Source organism: Agelaius phoeniceus, chromosome 19 (genome assembly GCF_051311805.1).
Source record: "Agelaius phoeniceus isolate bAgePho1 chromosome 19, bAgePho1.hap1, whole genome shotgun sequence".
Taxonomy (NCBI): Eukaryota; Metazoa; Chordata; class Aves; order Passeriformes; family Icteridae; genus Agelaius; species Agelaius phoeniceus.
The window spans coordinates 1,015,218-1,032,877 of NC_135283.1; the positions used below are offsets into that span (position 1 = coordinate 1,015,218).

Consider the following 17,660-nt stretch of genomic DNA (forward strand, 5'->3'; position numbering starts at 1 on the left):
AATGAGCTGCCAAGTCAAAGTTGCAAAATAACAGAGAAAGTTGTTCTCTGAGCCCTAATTTGGGAATGGTTCTTGCACTTGGAGTGTTGGGGCCTGTCTTGGTGCATATTTTGAGGCTGATGTGCTTCTGGAAGGAGGTCAGAGCTTTACCTTATCTGTGCAGGCAGGTGTTGAGCTGACAGGGGGAGCAGGGATTGATGAGCCTTGTCTTTAACTGTTTGTGGTGGTTTGACAGGAAATCCAGAGACTTAAAGGTGGGTCTAAGTAAGCTTTACTCACTGGAAAATAATGCTGGAGTAGCTCTGTGCTTAAATCAGGACTAGGAACTTGACAGATGTGTTTGGTTACAGAGCCAGTCCAAGACTGATGGCCTTAGAAGGGGAAATTAAAGCTTATATTTAAGGCATGCAATTTCTTGGCTAGGAAAGCAGAGTAAAATGATATTTACTCTTGGAGATGACTCAAGAAGCCATTAATGTCTCTCTGCTAGAGTCTTGGCACTGCTAGGCACTGATATTTGGGGAAAAAAAATTAATTCATTTTGCTGGGAACTCTCTCAATTACAAAATTGAGTCTTGTGACACTGCTGTCAGTGTCACTCACCAGGAACTTTATGTAAAAACAGAGGGGAAAGCACAAATCTTTGGGAATGTGAAACTGCTTGGAGAAAACTGCAGAGTTACCTCAGGTTGTCTGCAAAACCCCAAACAGCCCAGGGTGGCCCTGAGGTGGTTCCTGAGCAGGGCTCCCTTTCCATCCTGTCCAGAAGGAGCTTTGGGAAGGGTGTGAGGGGAATCTGCACTGAGGAGCCACAAGGGATTGAACAAGGGAATGAGCTCCTGCTGTCCCTCAGAATTGTACATTTGTGCCATTGATGCCCTTAGAACTGGGCTGAGGCTGTGAATATAATATAATATAATATAATATAATATAATATAATATAATATAATATAATATAATATAATATAATATAATATAATATAAATATAATATAAATATAATATAATATAAAATAATATAATATAAAATAATATAATATAAAATAATATAATATATATAATATATAATACAATATAATACTATAATATTAATGCTGTACTAAAACTATACTAAAATGAGAGAAAGGATACATCAGAAGGCTGAACAAGAATGAATAATAAAAACTCATGACTGACTCTTCAGAATCTGACACAGCTGGACTGTGATTGGTCATTAGGTAAAAACAATTCCCAGGAAACCAATCAAACGTGCACCTGTTGGTAAACAATGTCCAGACCACATTCCAAAGCAGCCAAACACAGGAGAAGCAATCAGATAATTATTATTTACATTTTTCTCTTCTCAGCTTCCCAGGGGAAGAAATCCCGCAAAGGGATTTTTCAGAAAATGGGAAAGGGATTTTTCAGTGACAGCTGAGGTTGCTGTGCCCTGCTGGGGGTGCCTGTCCCAAAATGCTCCTCAGGGCTGACTGCCCCAGCTGCTCCATGAATCCCTGGGAGGGAGGGAGCTCTCAGGGCTGCAGGGTTTTGCTAAACACTGATGGGGTGTGATTAAACTGCACAGACTCTTGTAAAATGGTTTATTCCAGTTTACTTTAAGCTATGCCATTTTCCAGCAGATTTCTAGAGTCTGGCCTGGCCCTCCCAAAGCCATGCAATTGTTCCAGCCCACAGTTTATCTTCTTTTTTGGGTGCTGATGTCTGGGATTATCTGGCCTAACAGCTCAAGCTGCTCTGTCAGATCCCACTCCTTATTTTCTACCAAGATGTTTCTGTTGCCTCATCTCAAACTATTCACAGTTGTCAGAGACTTTCCCTGACTTTCTGACTAAGTCATGCAGTTCTCCTTTGCTCTTTCATTTTTCTGCAGGCTGGAGAAAGAACTGAGGCAGAACAAATTAAACTTCCCACCCTTCCTGCCACCCCAGAGTCCCTGAGGGTGACAAGAGGGACAATTCCACAGGAATTTAACTCTGTGCTTCCTTTAGAACGCCTGAAAAAGGAGGAGAAGACCCGCCAGGAGCTGGAAAAAGCTAAAAGAAAACTGGATGGGGAAACTACAGACCTGCAGGACCAAATAGCTGAGCTGCAAGCGCAGATTGAGGAGCTGAAGATCCAGCTGGCCAAGAAGGAGGAGGAGCTGCAGGCTGCTGTGGCCAGGTCAGAGTGGGCCAAAGCTGCTCCCACAAAGTGAATTTCCCCTGGCCACAGTCAGGGCTGGGATCCTGCAACAGCAGCCAGCCCTGGAGCCCTGTGCTGAGCACAGAAATGGAAAATGTACAGAGAGTCAGGGATCCCTCAGCATCTTGGCTCTGCAAACCTGTGCAAAGGAGAAATTTCATGTGGTGTAACAGTGTTTGGGCTCTGGAAGCTTTTTTAATCTCCCAAATTCGGCCTCAGAAGGGAAAAATGTGTATTTCTCAGTGGGTATAAACAAAGTACTGGGCAGCACAGACTTTATCTGGGTTTGTGTGATACTCCTGCAGTCCCATGTTGTGCTGAACACCACCTGGAGTTTTTAAGTATAATTTTGCAGGAAGAGAAAATTCTACAGATGGAACATTTCTGGGGCAGTGTTGAGATCTACAAAATTGGAATATCTGACTGTAAACTAAAGCTTGACAATCCTGGTGGTGCACCTTGGTTTCATTTGTGGTACCTTTCATCCATCCCTGCAGGTGTCCAGGCTGGACAGGGCTTGGAGCAACCTGGGGTGGTGGAAGGTGTCCCAGCCCATGAAGGGTGGGAGTCTGAGATGTTTAAAGCCTCCAAGCCAGCCATTCTATAAATGTTGATATTTATTTTGTTCCAGTGGCAGAGTTCAGCTGTGTTTGTAGCTCATTTAAGCAGGAGGGTCTGAGGAGGTGCAGCCCCAGTAAGTGTGGTGCCTGTTTGACAGGGGGGATGAGGAGGCAGTGCAGAAGAACAATGCCCTGAAGGTGATCAGGGAGCTGCAGGCTCAGATTGCAGAGCTCCAGGAGGATCTGGAGTCTGAGAAGGCGTCGAGGAACAAGGCAGAAAAGCAGAAAAGGGATCTGAGTGAAGAGCTGGAGGCCTTGAAAACTGAACTGGAAGATACTTTGGACACCACTGCAGCACAGCAAGAGCTGAGGTAGGGTCATGGTCTGTGTAAGAAAGCAGCACTGAAATTCAGCTGTGATTTATAAAAGCTGAAATGCTGATTCTTGGGTGACCCTTTGTGCTTCCTCCAGGACAAAGAGAGAGCAGGAGGTGGCTGAACTGAAGAAAGCAATTGAGGAGGAAACCAAAAACCACGAAGCCCAGATCCAGGAGATCAGGCAGAGGCATGCCACTGCCCTGGAGGAGCTCTCTGAGCAGCTTGAACAGGCCAAAAGGGTGAGAGGAAAAGGAGCTTTGTGCTTCAGGGGTTGTTACAATTACCACGGGCAGCATGGTTCCTTCCAGGAGACCTGAGCTGAGCTTTCCATCGCCACAGAGCTCAGCTGGCCTCTAAAAATCCACCCCAGCTGCTGAGATTTCTCATGTTGGTTTGACAATGTCCTCAGGGCTGTGTGACCAGCAGCAGGAGGCACAGGTGGATCACAGCTCCTGGTCTTGTTCAGAAGGAGAATTATTCCAAAAAAAAGAAGTGTCTGGTTTTTGAAATTACACCTGGGGTCATTCACAATTGTGTGTGTGGGCAGTTCCTATCCTGTGGTGATGTTTTCATGTACTGTGAATACTGCACAAGCTTCCTTAGTATTCTAAATTAAGTGACAAATGTAGCAGTTAAACTATGATTTTCACCAGCTTTATTCACCTGAAAATCTTCTGCATGTCTTCTGCTCCTTATTCAATAAATACTTTCAATAAGAGCATGAAAAGATGGAAAAATACCCTGCAATCTGAAACAAAGCTCCTGTGACAAGATGGTGTCAGCTCTGGGGATGTGGCAGAAATGACACCTAAACATCCCTGGTGCCAGGGATTGCTTTGGGAAAGGCTTCTGACAAATGTCAGTGCAGTGCTGAGAATTGCTTTGTTCTGCACTTCCAGGCTGCTCTGCCCACTCAAATCAGGGCAGCCTTGGTTCATATCTTCCCTTTATTTCTGTGAGATGAGCCATGCTGAGCTGTTAATGGGCACATTCCTTCCTCCTTGCAGTGCTACCAAAACAGTCATTTCCAGGGCTGCCATCCCAGTCCTGCCCTGCTGCTCCTCACCCTCACCTGGGGCAGAGCAACCTGGGCTCCCCAGCCTTGTTGGCACCCAGAATGTTCCACAGCATTGGAAAACAGATCTGCACAATCATCTGTAGCTGGAAACAGTCACCTGCACCACAGAGCTGAACTTCTGCCCTTTTGTCTTCCCCAGTTCAAAGCAAACCTTGAAAAGAACAAGCAAGGCTTGGAGTCTGACAACAAGGAGCTGGCCTGTGAGGTGAAGGTGCTGCAGCAGGTCAAGGCAGAGTCTGAGCACAAGAGGAAGAAGCTCGATGCTCAGGTGCAGGAGCTGACTGCAAAGGTGTCAGAAGGGGAGAGGCTCAGGGTGGAGCTGGCTGAGAAGGCAAATAAGCTGCAGGTAAGGCTCTGGAAATGCTAAAATCCTGGAAAACCATGTGCAGAAGTGGCCTGGTGTGGGAGGTGAACTCAGCAAGGGCTCTCAGGGACCTGGGAGGCCTCAAAGGGCTGCTCTGACATCAGTCCTAAACTGTGTGACATCGGTCCTGAACTGTGTGACATCATTTCTGAGCTGTGTGACATCAGTTCCTGGTCTATGTGACATCAGTCCTGGTCTATGTGACATCAGTCCTGGGCAGTGTGACATCAGTCCTGAACTGTGTGACATCAGTCCTGGGCAGTGTGACATCAGTCCTGAACAGTGTGACATCAGTCCTGAGCTGTGTGACATCAGTCCTGGTCTATGTGACATCAGTCCTGGTCTGTGTGACATCAGTCCTGAACTGTGTGACATCAGTCCTGGGCAGTGTGACATCAGTCCTGGGCAGTGTGACATCAGTCCTGGTCTATGTGACATCAATCCTGGGCTGTGTGACATCAGTCCTGAACAGTGTGACATCAGTCCTGAGCTGTGTGACATCAGTCCTGAGCTGTGTGACATCAGTCCTGGTCTGTGTGACATCATTTCTGAGCTGTGTGACATCAATCCTGGGCTGTGTGACATCAGTCCTGAACTGTGTGACATCAGTCCTGGTCTGTGTGACATCAGTCCTGGTCTGTGTGACATCAGTCCTGGGCTGTGTGACATCAATACTGGGCTGTGTGACATCAATCCTGGTCTATGTGACATCAGTCCTGAACTATGTGACATCAGTCCTGGTCTGTGTGACATCAGTCCTGAACAGTGTGACATCAGTCCTGAGCTGTGTGACATCAATCCTGGGCAGTGACACATCAGTCCTGGTCTGTGTGACATCAGTCCTGGTCTGTGTGACATCAATCCTGGGCAGTGTGACATCAATCCTGGTCTGTGTGACATCAGTCCTGGTCTGTGTGACATCAGTCCTGGGCTGTGTGACATCATTTCTGAGCTGTGTGACATCAATCCTGGGCTGTGTGAGAGTTGCAGTGGCCTTGGAGGGTTTGCCTTGGCTGGGAACTGAGCAGCTTGGGCTCAGCTTTTCCATAGGGATGACCAAAACTTGGTGTTGGCCTCGGGTTTGGTGCTCCAGGCTGGGAGCCTGGCAGGGAGGGGGTGCAAGCACAGCCCCATTCTTGTGGGAAATGGAGCAAAGAGGCAAAATGCAGCCATGGCTGACTCTGAGCCCAGCAATGAGGGCTTCAGGTAAATGCAGGGGAGCAGGGAATGGCCCAGCTCTCTGGGGGAAGCTTTCAGGCTGTCTCTCAGGGTATATGAAAGCCCAAAATAACAAGCTGGCACCTGGCAGTGCCCTTTTCTCTTGCAGTGATGCTTCAGACCCAGCTGCCACCCTGATGATCCCTGAATTAATGCTTGCATGAAATATCTGGTCCTGGAATTAAAAATGGCATGAAAGTGTGAATGCAGGGCTCAGAGCAAAGTGCTGAATATCAGAGCTCAATAGCCTGGCTCTGGTTTTGGTACTGCACTTCAGGACTGACATTCAGTTTCCTTTTCTGTGGCCAGACCTCAGTGGTTTGAGCTTTGTGCCTCCCTCTGTTGGGCTCTGTGCCTGGAGTTTGCTGGGGTTCTGTGCTGTGCTCCCAGTGGGGTTTGGGCTGAGCCCTCACCTCTGTGCTGCTTGCCTTGCAGAATGAGCTGGACAATGTCTCCAGTCTGCTGGAGGAGGCAGAGAAGAAAGGGATCAAGTTTGCCAAGGATGCAGCCAGCCTGGAATCCCAGCTCCAGGATACACAGGTGTGTGTGCAGCAGAGCTGGGCTGGCCGTGGAGCTCTGCTCCTCAGGGAGGTGCTGCTGCTGACAGAAAACACATTTTCATTCATGCTTTGGGAAGTCCCCTGGGCAGAAGCTGAATTTCCTGTTCAGCCCAGGGAAATGGGATGGATTGGGATGGCTCAGCCACGTGGGGAACCAAGTTTTCATTATCTGAGCTTCACTTCCTGAGAGTTGGTGGTTCTGGTTTATGTCTTTGTCTCTGAGGGAGATAAGAATCAAATAAAAAACCCTTTCCAGGCAGAATTTAATGTCCATATCCTTGGGATATATGAGGAACAACAGTCTTCTGCTGACAGCTTCAAATTCTTACAGCTCAAGTTCAAACTGTCATGTTTTGGTTCTTAATTAAGAAAATGCAGCTTTCTGCAGATATTCATCACTTCAATATATTTTACCTTGCCTGTATTAAATTCTAATGGTGGCCACTTAACTGGATAATGTTAACCACAACTGGAGGGGTTTCTAGGGAGCAGGATGTGGGTTACCCCTTCCATTACTTTGTTATGACAGAAGTTGCCACCTTTAAGGTGACCTTTATATTTAAACAATGCAGAAAACCTGGAAGCATGCTGCCATTGCAGGATTCATTGCTCCATGTTCTTCCCAGGTGGTTTTTAATAGGTGCTCTGTGCTTATCTGAAAAAAGAAAAAATACATTTTGGAGGTGACTTCTGGGCTAGTCCCTTGAAAGATGGGAAAGTATCATCCCCTAATTTCTGGAACAGACTCTGGCAGGGGTTCCCTGACCAGAAATCTGCTTTGTGAAGGTTTAAGTGTGCCCAAAATGAATGGTCAGTGGCCTTTTGAGAACCCAAACAACAGATGCCTTCATAAAGCATGTCCCTGTCCCCAAATCTGAGGGAAGCTAAACCTGGGGGTCCCCCTGTGGGGGTTTGGGAGCACACTCAGCCCTGCCCCTGCTGTGTCCCAGGAGCTGCTCCAGGAGGAGACCCGCCAGAAGCTCAACCTCAGCAGCAGGATCAGGCAGCTGGAGGAGGAGAAGAACAACCTGCAGGAGCAGCAGGAGGAGGAGGAGGAGGCCAGGAAGAACCTGGAGAAGCAGATGCTGGCCCTGCAGGCCCAGGTAGGCTGCTGGGAGTGGCAGCCCCTGTGTGAGGAGCTGTCCCAAGCTGTGTCCCAGAGCTTTGGGGGACACATCCTGGCACTTCCACGGTGCTGGAGCAGATTTTGGAGCCAGGTTCCCACTGCAGTAATTATTCTGTGTGCCCTGACCTGTGATGGGCAGGGCTGGGGCCTCTGAGAGCCTGGGAACTGCCAGGTTTGTGTTCCCTTAGCTTGCAGGAGCTGCTCCTGCTGCTGCACTCTGCCCCTGTGCTCCCTCTGGGGATGCTCTGAGGGACTCCACTCGCTCTTGTTGAATTCCAGTTGGCCGAGGCCAAGAAGAAGGTGGATGATGACTTGGGAACCATTGAGGGGCTGGAGGAGACCAAGAAGAAGCTGCTGAAGGACATGGAGTCCCTGAGCCAGCGCCTGGAGGAGAAGGCTCTGGCCTATGACAAGCTGGAGAAGACCAAGAACCGCCTGCAGCAGGAGCTGGATGACCTCATGGTGGACCTGGACCACCAGCGCCAGATCGTCTCCAACCTGGAGAAGAAGCAGAAGAAGTTTGATCAGGTACTGCAGCCTCCTGCCACCTGCCTGGCTTTCAGGGTTTTTCAATGGCACCTCGTTATTGCTGCTGAGCCCTGTGGGAAGGAGGGCCTGGCTGCTGTGCTTGGTTATTGGTAAATCTGTGAGCAGCTGGCCTTTGCTAGGAGCAGCCTGTCACCCCCAGTTCTGTGAGCCAAATGCCATCCCTGAGGCTTGCTAGAGCAAGTGATCAGCTCTTCATGTAGGAAAAGAGAATTAGGCTGGAACAAAACCTTTAGAGTTTTATTGCAATCCCTCAAGGTAGACTAAAAAAGGATCTGATAGATGGGAATGGTATGAAACTGGAGTCTTGATGAGTGGCTTGCTTTCCTCCTCTCATCCCAGAGCAGCTGTAGCTGTTCCCTTACTGGCACTTTGATCTCAGCTCCTGAGGGCCAGTTAAACTCAGGGCATGAACCTCTTCCTGGGTAAAACACCTGGGGCAGGGAGGACCTGGCTGTGGAGCTCAGGAGATGGATTCATTGTTTCTCATGTCCAGATGCTGGCAGAAGAAAAGAACATTTCTGCCAGGTATGCAGAGGAGCGGGACCGTGCTGAGGCAGAGGCCAGGGAGAAGGAAACCAAGGCCCTGTCCCTGGCCAGGGCCCTGGAGGAGGCCCTGGAAGCCAAGGAGGAATTTGAGAGGCAGAACAAGCAGCTGCGTGCAGATATGGAAGACTTGATGAGCTCCAAAGATGATGTGGGCAAAAATGTGAGTATGGCTCCACAGGCTGTGGAATAGCAGGGAAATCTCCCTGCTGGAGAAGGGGCTGTGTGCTGCTGTTCACAGGGGTCCCAGGACAAAGGAAGAGGGGAGAGTCTTGACTCCATGTTTCACAAGGCTGATTTATTATTTTATGATATATACATTATATTACAACTATACTAAAAGAATAGAAGAAAGGATTTCATCAGAAGGCTTGAAAGGAAAGGAAAAGAATGATAATAAAATCTTGTGACTGACCAGAGAGTCTGAGCCAGCTGGGCTGTGATTGGCCATTAATTAGAAACAACCACATGAGCCCAGATGCACCTGTTGCATTCCACAGCAGCAGATAACCATTGGTTACATTTTGTTCCTGAGGCCTCTCAGCTTCTCAGGAGGAAAAATCCTGGCAAAAGGAGTTTTCATAAAGTATCATGGCTCCATGGCTGTGCACCAGAGCAGAGCTTTCTGCAGCTCACCCAGAATGCAGGAGGAATTAATGCCCACATAATTGTAAACATCTTCAAAAGCTGCATTCTCACCCTCATGGAGACCCCAGATACCAGTTTTGTACTTTTGGGTCAGTGGGCTGGAACTGCCATCAGCCAGAGCTGGTTTTGTGTGGCAGCTGTGACAGATCAGGGCAGCCACTCCCCATTTTTGCGTTGCTGGGTGTATTTATTGTGTGGGATAATGGGGATTTCTGTTGCCTTTGGTCAAGCTGAGTTGCAGGACATGTTGGACCAAAGGCAGAGCAGAGCTGTGCCCCCTCAGTGTCCTCCCCTCTGCTCCCAGCTGAGGCAAAGGGCCCAGGGGCAGCCCCTGCCCTCCCTGCTCTGAGCTGCTGCTGGGGGAGCTCTGAGCTGAGTTTGTGCTGCAGGTCCACGAGCTGGAGAAGTCCAAGAGAACCCTGGAGCAGCAGGTGGAGGAGATGAGGACTCAGCTGGAGGAGCTGGAGGATGAACTGCAGGCCACAGAAGATGCCAAGCTCCGTCTGGAGGTGAACATGCAGGCCATGAAGGCCCAGTTTGACAGAGATCTGCAAGCCAGAGATGAGCAGAACGAGGAGAAGAAGAGGATGCTGGTGAAACAAGTACGTGTGTTTTACTCTGTGTTGTAGGCAGGAGGGGAGGAAGGGCTTTGAGCACAATTCTGGGCCTCTGTGCTTCCAGAAAAATAAACCCCTTTGCTTAAAGACTCCATCCAGTGGAAACCCCAAACCACAGCATTTTTACAAACCATAAAGTGCCCACTGTCCCCAGGCAGGCTCAGGTGGTGCTGGTGGCCTCCAAAGCCACTCCAGGAGTTTGGTTGTTGCTGCCTGAGTGTGTTCCCAGGACAGGGATACCTCAGCTGCATTTTCAAGCCCATCCTATTTGATGTCCAGGAACAAATCCACGGATGCTGAGATAGATTTTTAACAGTTTCCTAAATGCAAATCATGGCAGAGCTTCCAAGTTTCCAGACTTGAGAATTCTGGGAACACAGAAATCAGAAGAGCCTCAAGAAATGCCTTTAGGGGACAAAGTTGCTGTTATCTGAACTGGACAAGAGCTCCTGCCCTTGCACTGGGAGGGAGATTTGCTTCAGAACAGAATATTGTTTCATGCTGGTAACCTGTGGCACCTGTGGCATTTCTGGCTCAGTTTGCTTTTGCATAGGTTTGGCTCAGCCCGTGGTGCCTGGCTGCTCACACACTCTTGTTTGGTTTTATTTTGGGAAGAGAAGTTGTTGGTGTATAAGTGCCAGTAACAGGCTGTTCAAAGGGAATGGCTTCGTTGTTGTCTGGGGACAATGAGGTGATTCTATTTCTTATTTTCCATCAGAGTTAGCTCCATCTGCCCTGGAGCCATCCCTGGGGTGGATGGCAGGGGTGGGCAGGAGGCTGAGATGGAACCGCTCCAGAAGCTGGGTCCCTTCCTGGGATTTCCCTTGTGCTCAGTGCACAGATCTCTGATCCATTGGGGACCTGCCTTGCCCTGTGCCCTCCCCTGGGTGCCCAGGGTGCCAGCCTGGCCCTGTCTGGTGCTGATGCTGGCGCTGTCCCCGTGCCAGGTGCGGGAGCTGGAGGCAGAGCTGGAGGACGAGCGCAAGCAGCGCGCCCTGGCCGTGGCAGCCAAGAAGAAACTGGAGATGGACCTGAAGGACCTGGAGGGGCAGATTGAGGCTGCAAACAAGGCTCGGGATGAAGCCATCAAACAGCTCAGGAAGCTCCAGGTAGGCACAGCTGCTCAGGGAGCTGGGGGCTGCCCAGGGGCTGCTGCCATTCAGTGCAGCTGCAGCTGAGGCCAGGAGGAGAATCAGACTCCACTGATGGGTCTGAGAGTGCCCAACCTGGATTTATCCTCTAGGCAAAACTCATCCCTTTATAGAATCACAGGATGGTTTGGGTTGGAAAAGACCCTGAAGCTAATCTTGTTCCACACTCCCCTGCCACAAAACCACCTTCCACATCCCTGGCAGTGCCCAAGGCCAGGCTGGACAGGGCTTGGAGCAACCTGAGCTACTGGAAGGTGTCCCTGCCATGGCAAGGGTGGCACTTGATGATAATTAAGGGCCCTTCCAGCTCAGGTCATTCTAAGATTCCACTCTATAATTCAGTGGACTGCTTGAAGTCTTGGAATGTGACATTTCTGACCAGGCATTGAGGGGTGGAAAGATGAGAGAATGAAATTTTAGAATACAGAAGAACTGGAAATGCCTTTCAGTGGAATGAAGCCACTTTGGGAGAACAGCCTTATCTCTTAGAGGCTGAAATGCCCAGAGCTGGAATGGATCTTGTGATTGTCCTGGTGCAGCCTGGCTGTGCCTCACCCTGCTCTCCACCTGCAGGCTCAGATGAAGGACTACCAGCGGGAGCTGGAGGAGGCCCGAGCATCCAGGGATGAGATCTTTGCCCAGTCCAAAGAGAGTGAGAAGAAGCTCAAAAGTCTTGAAGCAGAAATACTCCAGCTCCAAGAGGTGAGGTGGAAATCCAAGAGATTTTTCTTGTCCCTGTGCCTCTCCTGTCTGCTTCAGCTGCAGGGCAAGGCTTGCAGCAGTTGCCCAGACTCACCACACTTCCCTTGGAGCCGTCACAGATAACCTGGCACTGCCTGGAGCTTCTCCAGGTGGACTTGGGTGGCCTTCAGACCTCAGCGTGGCACTTGCAGAGCATTTCATTGTCCTTAAGAAATGCCTGAGTGTTTCTCCCACTTAAAGCAGATGTATAATCTGAGGTTCAGTGCTGTGTGTGCTGTTGTGCTGAAGCTTTTTAATTTTTATTCTCTTCTTGTCTTCATGCTGAGAACTCTGTGAGAACCTAAAACATTTGCTTAATTTAGCACCTACTTTACACTGACTGTGTCTATGAGAGCATGGGGCACAGTGGTTTCTCCTGTTGCTGAGGGTTTGGGAGTTACTGATCTTCACAGATTTTTTTCCCTTTGCTTTGGGTGGGGAACATTTCAGGGGCAGGGAGAAGTAAGTGCCCTGCAGTCGCAGGGCAGTGAGGGAGCATCCACCTGACGAGTCCTGCTGCCTCATCCATCAAACCCCGGGGATATCCCAGGTCACAGCATCTCCCAGGGGCTGTTGGAGGCTGTGTCCCAGAGGCTGGGGGGCTCCTGGGGCTGCCCTGACTCTTTCCCCCCGGCAGGAGTTTGCGGCGTCGGAGCGCGCGCGGCGGCACGCGGAGCAGGAGCGCGACGAGCTGGCGGACGAGATCGCCAACAGCGCCTCTGGGAAGTGAGTCAGGCTGGGCTGGGGCAGGGAAGGGCCTGAGCTGGGCCAGGATGGAGCTCAGGGAAAGGTCCCTCCCCCAGAGGGTGCCGGGCACTGCCCAGGCTCCCCAGAGAACGGCCCCGAGGCTGCCAGAGCTCCAGGAGCGTTTGTGCTGCCAGGGTGGGAGCGTTGGGGCGTCTGTGCAGGGACAGGAGCTGGATCCCTGTGGGTCCCTTCCAGCTCAGGAGATGCCCTGATGCTAAGTGACCTCTCCAGGAGCTCTGCTGGCTCTGGACACCCCTGACCCCTTCCCCTGTGCAGGTCAGCCCTGCTGGACGAGAAGCGGCGGCTGGAGGCTCGGATTGCCCAGCTGGAGGAGGAGCTGGAGGAGGAGCAGAGCAACATGGAGCTGCTCAACGAGCGCTTCCGAAAGACCACGCTGCAGGTGAGCCCAGGGCAGCTGCTGCTGGCTGTGACGTGCACAGAGTGACCCCTGGCCCTCCCTGTGACCGTGTTCACAGGGGTTGTAGGATGAGGGAAGAGATGAGGATCTGACTCCATGTTTCACAAGGCTGATTTATTGTTTTGTGATATATATTATATTAAAACTATACTAAAAGAGTAGAAGAAAGGATTTCATCAGAAGGCTGGCTAAGAATAGAAAAAGGAAAGAAAGAAAACAAAAGCTTGTGTCTCGGACAGAGAGTCTGAGCCAGCTGGGCTGTGATTGGCCATTAATTAGAAACAACCACATGAGCCCAATCCCAGATGCACCTGTTGCATTCCACAGCAGCAGATAACCATTGGGTACATTTTGGTTTTGAGGCCTCTCGGCTTCTCAGGAGACAAAATCTTAAGGGAAGGATTTTCAGAGAATGTGTCTGTGGCACCTCCCTGCAGGTGGACACGCTCAACTCGGAGCTGGCCGGCGAGCGCAGCGCGGCCCAGAAGAGCGAGAACGCGCGGCAGCAGCTGGAGAGGCAGAACAAGGAGCTCAAGGCCAAGCTGCAGGAGCTGGAGGGCTCTGTCAAGTCCAAATTCAAGGCAACAATTTCTACTCTAGAAGCCAAGATTGCACAGCTTGAAGAACAGCTCGAGCAGGAAGCCAAGTAAGGGGAAAAGACCTGGTTGCCTGTGTGGGTTGAATGGCTGAAGTTCCATGGATGTTTCTGAAGGGCCTTGGGTGTAATGTCTGGAGACTCCTGTTCAGGGGATAAACTTTAACAAGGCAGCTGTAGAGTAACTGGGGCTGGGAGTTCCCGAATGGATTTGCTTCCTGCCAGCTGCATGAACTCTGTAAGGTGTTGATGTCCCAGAGCCACAAGGAGCTGCAGGAGTTTCCTGGGACAAGGTGAAATGTTCCCTGGGTGCTTGGTTAGAGGAACAGCTTATGTGGGACATCCTGTGCTCTCCAGAAGTCCTTCTGCAGTGAATTATCCATCTATCTTTGCAATCCTATTCTTAAAATTCACTTCTTTAGCTGGTTCCTCCCCGTTTGCAGGTGGGGCTTGTCCTACCACCACCTCTGTCCTTTCTGTGCTCTGGGCTCTGCAGCAGGATTGTGTTAGTGCTTAAACAGCAACTTTAAAGCTGCTCTGTCCAATCTCCTTGTGAAGGCACCCTCTGAGTCCTCTTTGTGCCATGCTCACATTGCCCCAGGGCTAAGGCTTTGTGCTCTGAGAGCTGCATCCCTTTATCCCTCTATCCTTGTATCCCTGCATCCTTTCATCCTTGCATCCCTGTATCCCTTCATCCTTGCATCCCTACATTCCTGCATCCCTGCATCCCTTCATCCCTGCATCCCAGCCAGCCTCAGCACATGCAGCAGTTGCATTGCTGTGTCTGGCATGTTCAGAGCTCTGTACCAGTTACACTTTAGGGGGGCAGATCAGGTGCTCCCAGCCCTTGGGCAGTGGCACCAGCGCTGGTTTTGGGCTGTTGCAGGGAAAGGGCAGCTGCCAACAAGCTGGTGAGGCGCACGGAGAAGAAGCTGAAGGAGGTGTTCATGCAGGTGGAGGACGAGCGGCGCCACGCGGACCAGTACAAGGAGCAGGTGGGTGGGGGCTCAGTGAAACCTCCTGGGGTGGGAAGGGCTGGTGAAGAGGAACTCTAATGGACAGGGAATTAGAGGAGTGATTAAACCAGCAGGGAGTGTGTGTGTGTGTGTGTGTGAGCTCTGCTGGGACGGGCTCTCCCAGGCTCTGTGGTGTTCCAGGGTCCAGGATGGAGCCTGCACGAGGCTGTGCTGCATCCCCAGTGAGGGCTGTGCTGCATCCCCAGTGAGGGCTGTGCTCCATCCCCAGTCAGGGCTGTGCTCCATCCCCAGTCAGGGCTGTGCTCCATCCCCAGTGAGGGCTGTGCTGGATCCCCAGTGAGGGCTGTGCTGCGTCCCCAGTGAGGGCTGTGCTGCATCCCCAGTGAGGGCTGTGCTCCATCCCCAGTGAGGGCTGTGCTGCATCCCCAGTGAGGGCTGTGCTCCATCCCCAGTGAGGGCTGTGCTCCATCCCCAGTGAGGGCTGTGCTGCATCCCCAGTCAGGGCTGTGCTCCATCCCCAGTGAGGGCTGTGCTCCATCCCCAGTGAGGCCTGTGCTCCATCCCCAGTCCGGCTGCAGCTCCGGGGTGACCCCGAGTGCTGGTTTGGTTGCAGATGGAGAAGGCCAATGCCAGGATGAAGCAGCTGAAGCGGCAGCTGGAGGAGGCAGAGGAGGAGGCCACGCGCGCCAACGCCTCGCGGCGCAAGCTGCAGCGCGAGCTGGACGATGCCACGGAGGCCAACGAGGGGCTGAGCAGGGAGGTCAGCACCCTCAAAAACAGGCTAAGGTCAGTGCCCCTGGAACCCTGGGACTGGGATTGACCTGAGCCCACAGAGACCCCGGGGCACATCCAGCTGGGGAGCTGCTGGGGTTAGGGGATGGCTCAAATGGGAGCCTGGCGATGAGAACAAGGATATTCCATGGGGATACTCCTGACAGCTGCAGGGATGGATGGGATATCGGGAAGGAGTCCTTCCCTGGCACAGGGTGCCCAGAGCAGCTGGGGCTGCCCCTGCATCCCTGGCACTGCCCAAGGCCAGGCTGGACAGAACCTGGAGCGGCCTGGGACAGTGGGAGGTGTCCCTGGGACAGGGGAAGGTGTCCCTGCCTTGGCAGGGGTGGGATGGGCTGAGCTTTGAGATGCCCCCAGCCCAGCCCAGCCCCTGCCGTGCTCCTGGGCGGGCCCGGGCGCTGCAGGAGCCTCTCCCAGCGCTGCTCTCCGTTCGCAGGAGGGGGGGACCCATCACCTTCTCCTCGAGCCGCTCGGGCCGGCGGCAGCTGCACATCGAGGGCGCCTCGCTGGAGCTGTCGGACGACGACGCCGAGAGCAAAGGCAGCGACGTGAACGAGGCTCCGCCAGCCCCCGCCGAGTAGCCCCGGCCCCGCCTGCATGCAGAGACCTTTCCAGCCCCGCAGGAGCGCCCCGCAGGAGCGCCCTGCCCTGCCCTCGGAACTGCCTTGTGGCCGGAAAGCTGCCTTACGACCCTCGGCATGTGCTACAAGGTTCCTTATCATAGGTCAACCATGTCTTAAGGCTCTCCAGCCTCACCACACTGTACCCTGCTTCAGATATAGGTACAACTGCTTTTTTTATATATAGTAAACAACCGGGATCGTCTCTGTTCAGTGCATCTCTTTTCCAGATACTCATTGTAAAGCCATTTTATAAAGCATCATGTGAAGGATGAAACTTTTTTTTATCAATCCAGAAGCGTCATTCCCAGCGGGTGGGGGGCCAGGACAGACCCCTTGCCGTGGCTGTGCATGCCTTGTGTCCAGCAGCATCCTTCAGGCTCCGGGCTGGCCGCAGCCTCTCGGATCAGTGAAGACCAAACCGCTCCCGTTTCTTTCTTTTCTCCCAATTGTTGTGATCCGCACACGACCCCTGAGTGAACTGTGAAAAACGGCCTTGGGAAGTGTTAGAGGGAAGTGTAGGGATGAGTGAGTAGTGTCCGTTTTTATCCTGCAATCCCATTTGAAGTGTTCTCAGCTCCATCCGTTCGTGTCCATGCAGTCCAGGCACACCGAGGTGGGTCCCGTCCCCGCACAGCCCAGAGCCCCGCAGCCGCCCGGGCTGGGACAATGTGAACACCAGTGGGAAATAAACACACAGCACAGGCACAACTAATTTATTAATGTGAGGCCGAGCCAGGCCCTGGGAGGCCCCGGGTCCTGTGGGGCCGGGGCTCCCGCCCTGGATGGATGGATGTTGCCTGCCTACAGTTAACATGCCAGTGGATGTGAATCCTTTTTTTTTTTTTTTTTTTGTTGTTGTTTTGTTGTTGTTTTTTTTTATTTTGAGCAGTATTACAGTGAGTAGTTAGCGTTCTTTTTGTTTAAATAGCTGAAAACTGACATTACAGAAAGTGCCTTAGACACTACAGTACTAAGACAACGTTACATATATAATTTGCCTATATAACAATGATTTAATGTATTAATTTTGACTGTGCTTCATATCATGTACCTCTCTAGTCCAAGTGGTATTATTGATATTAGTGACAATGAATCAGTGTTAACTAGGAAACTTCTTCTGCCACATGCTCAAAACCCATGGATTTCCCTTTTTGGTTAAAAGCTTTAACATCTGTCGCAAAGGTTTTGTTGTGTGTGTTTGGATATTTTTAATCAAACTGGCTGTTGACCACCAGGCGTCTGACTGCAAATATCTTGTTTTCTTGTATACCCATATTTCTAGACAATGATTTTTGTAAGACAATAAATTTATTCATTATAGATGCGGCCGCCTGCTCTGTTTACTTACTGGAAGAGCTCTCCCGAGGCTGGCATAGACCTTAATAAACGAGATATGACTGGAAGCTGCCTTTTCCCTTCTTCCTCTTTTGTTTGCTTGCTTTTTTTTTGTTGTTTTTTTTTTTTTTTTCCTTTTATTTTGACCTAAATACAGCATCAAGGGCTTGGTCCGAGCTGAGCCTTTGCCTTTGAATGCCACTGGCAGGGCCCAGCTGGAGCACAAACAAACTCTGAGCTGTGGCACAGGCTCTGGGCTCCTGCCTGCTCCTGAGCAGTTACATCCCATATTTTGGGGTCTTGGGGTGCAGAACCTGCCTTGGAGCTGGGCAGGAAAGGCCTGGGAGCTGCAGGAGCTGGAGGCCAGGGTGGGAGGTTTTGGCTGGGTCTGGGACCAGGGTGGGACGGATGGGAGGGGAGGAGGGAGAGGGGGTGGCCATGGGGAGGGTGACCCCGCTGGG

At 51.4% G+C, this 17,660-nt stretch overlaps 1 protein-coding gene across 4 annotated transcripts in view; it reads left to right on the forward strand.

Moving 5' to 3' along the window:
• The window catches only part of MYH10 (myosin heavy chain 10), a 90,773-nt gene extending 73,589 nt beyond the window's left edge, over positions 1–17,184 (forward strand). For all 4 annotated transcript variants that reach the window (XM_077188324.1, XM_077188325.1, XM_054645090.2 and 1 more), the window contains 17 exons: positions 1,988–2,159; positions 2,899–3,111; positions 3,212–3,356; positions 4,335–4,541; positions 6,213–6,317; positions 7,288–7,440; positions 7,743–7,991; positions 8,506–8,718; positions 9,593–9,805; positions 10,768–10,929; positions 11,545–11,673; positions 12,350–12,438; positions 12,736–12,859; positions 13,315–13,523; positions 14,359–14,467; positions 15,063–15,235; positions 15,678–17,184. In XM_077188324.1, the coding sequence (XP_077044439.1) occupies positions 1,988–2,159; positions 2,899–3,111; positions 3,212–3,356; positions 4,335–4,541; positions 6,213–6,317; positions 7,288–7,440; positions 7,743–7,991; positions 8,506–8,718; positions 9,593–9,805; positions 10,768–10,929; positions 11,545–11,673; positions 12,350–12,438; positions 12,736–12,859; positions 13,315–13,523; positions 14,359–14,467; positions 15,063–15,235; positions 15,678–15,822 (2,810 nt within the window). In that variant the 3' untranslated portion in view covers positions 15,823–17,184. The remainder of the gene's footprint in view (positions 1–1,987; positions 2,160–2,898; positions 3,112–3,211; positions 3,357–4,334; positions 4,542–6,212; positions 6,318–7,287; positions 7,441–7,742; positions 7,992–8,505; positions 8,719–9,592; positions 9,806–10,767; positions 10,930–11,544; positions 11,674–12,349; positions 12,439–12,735; positions 12,860–13,314; positions 13,524–14,358; positions 14,468–15,062; positions 15,236–15,677) is intronic.
• The last annotated feature ends 476 nt before the right edge of the window (positions 17,185–17,660 follow it).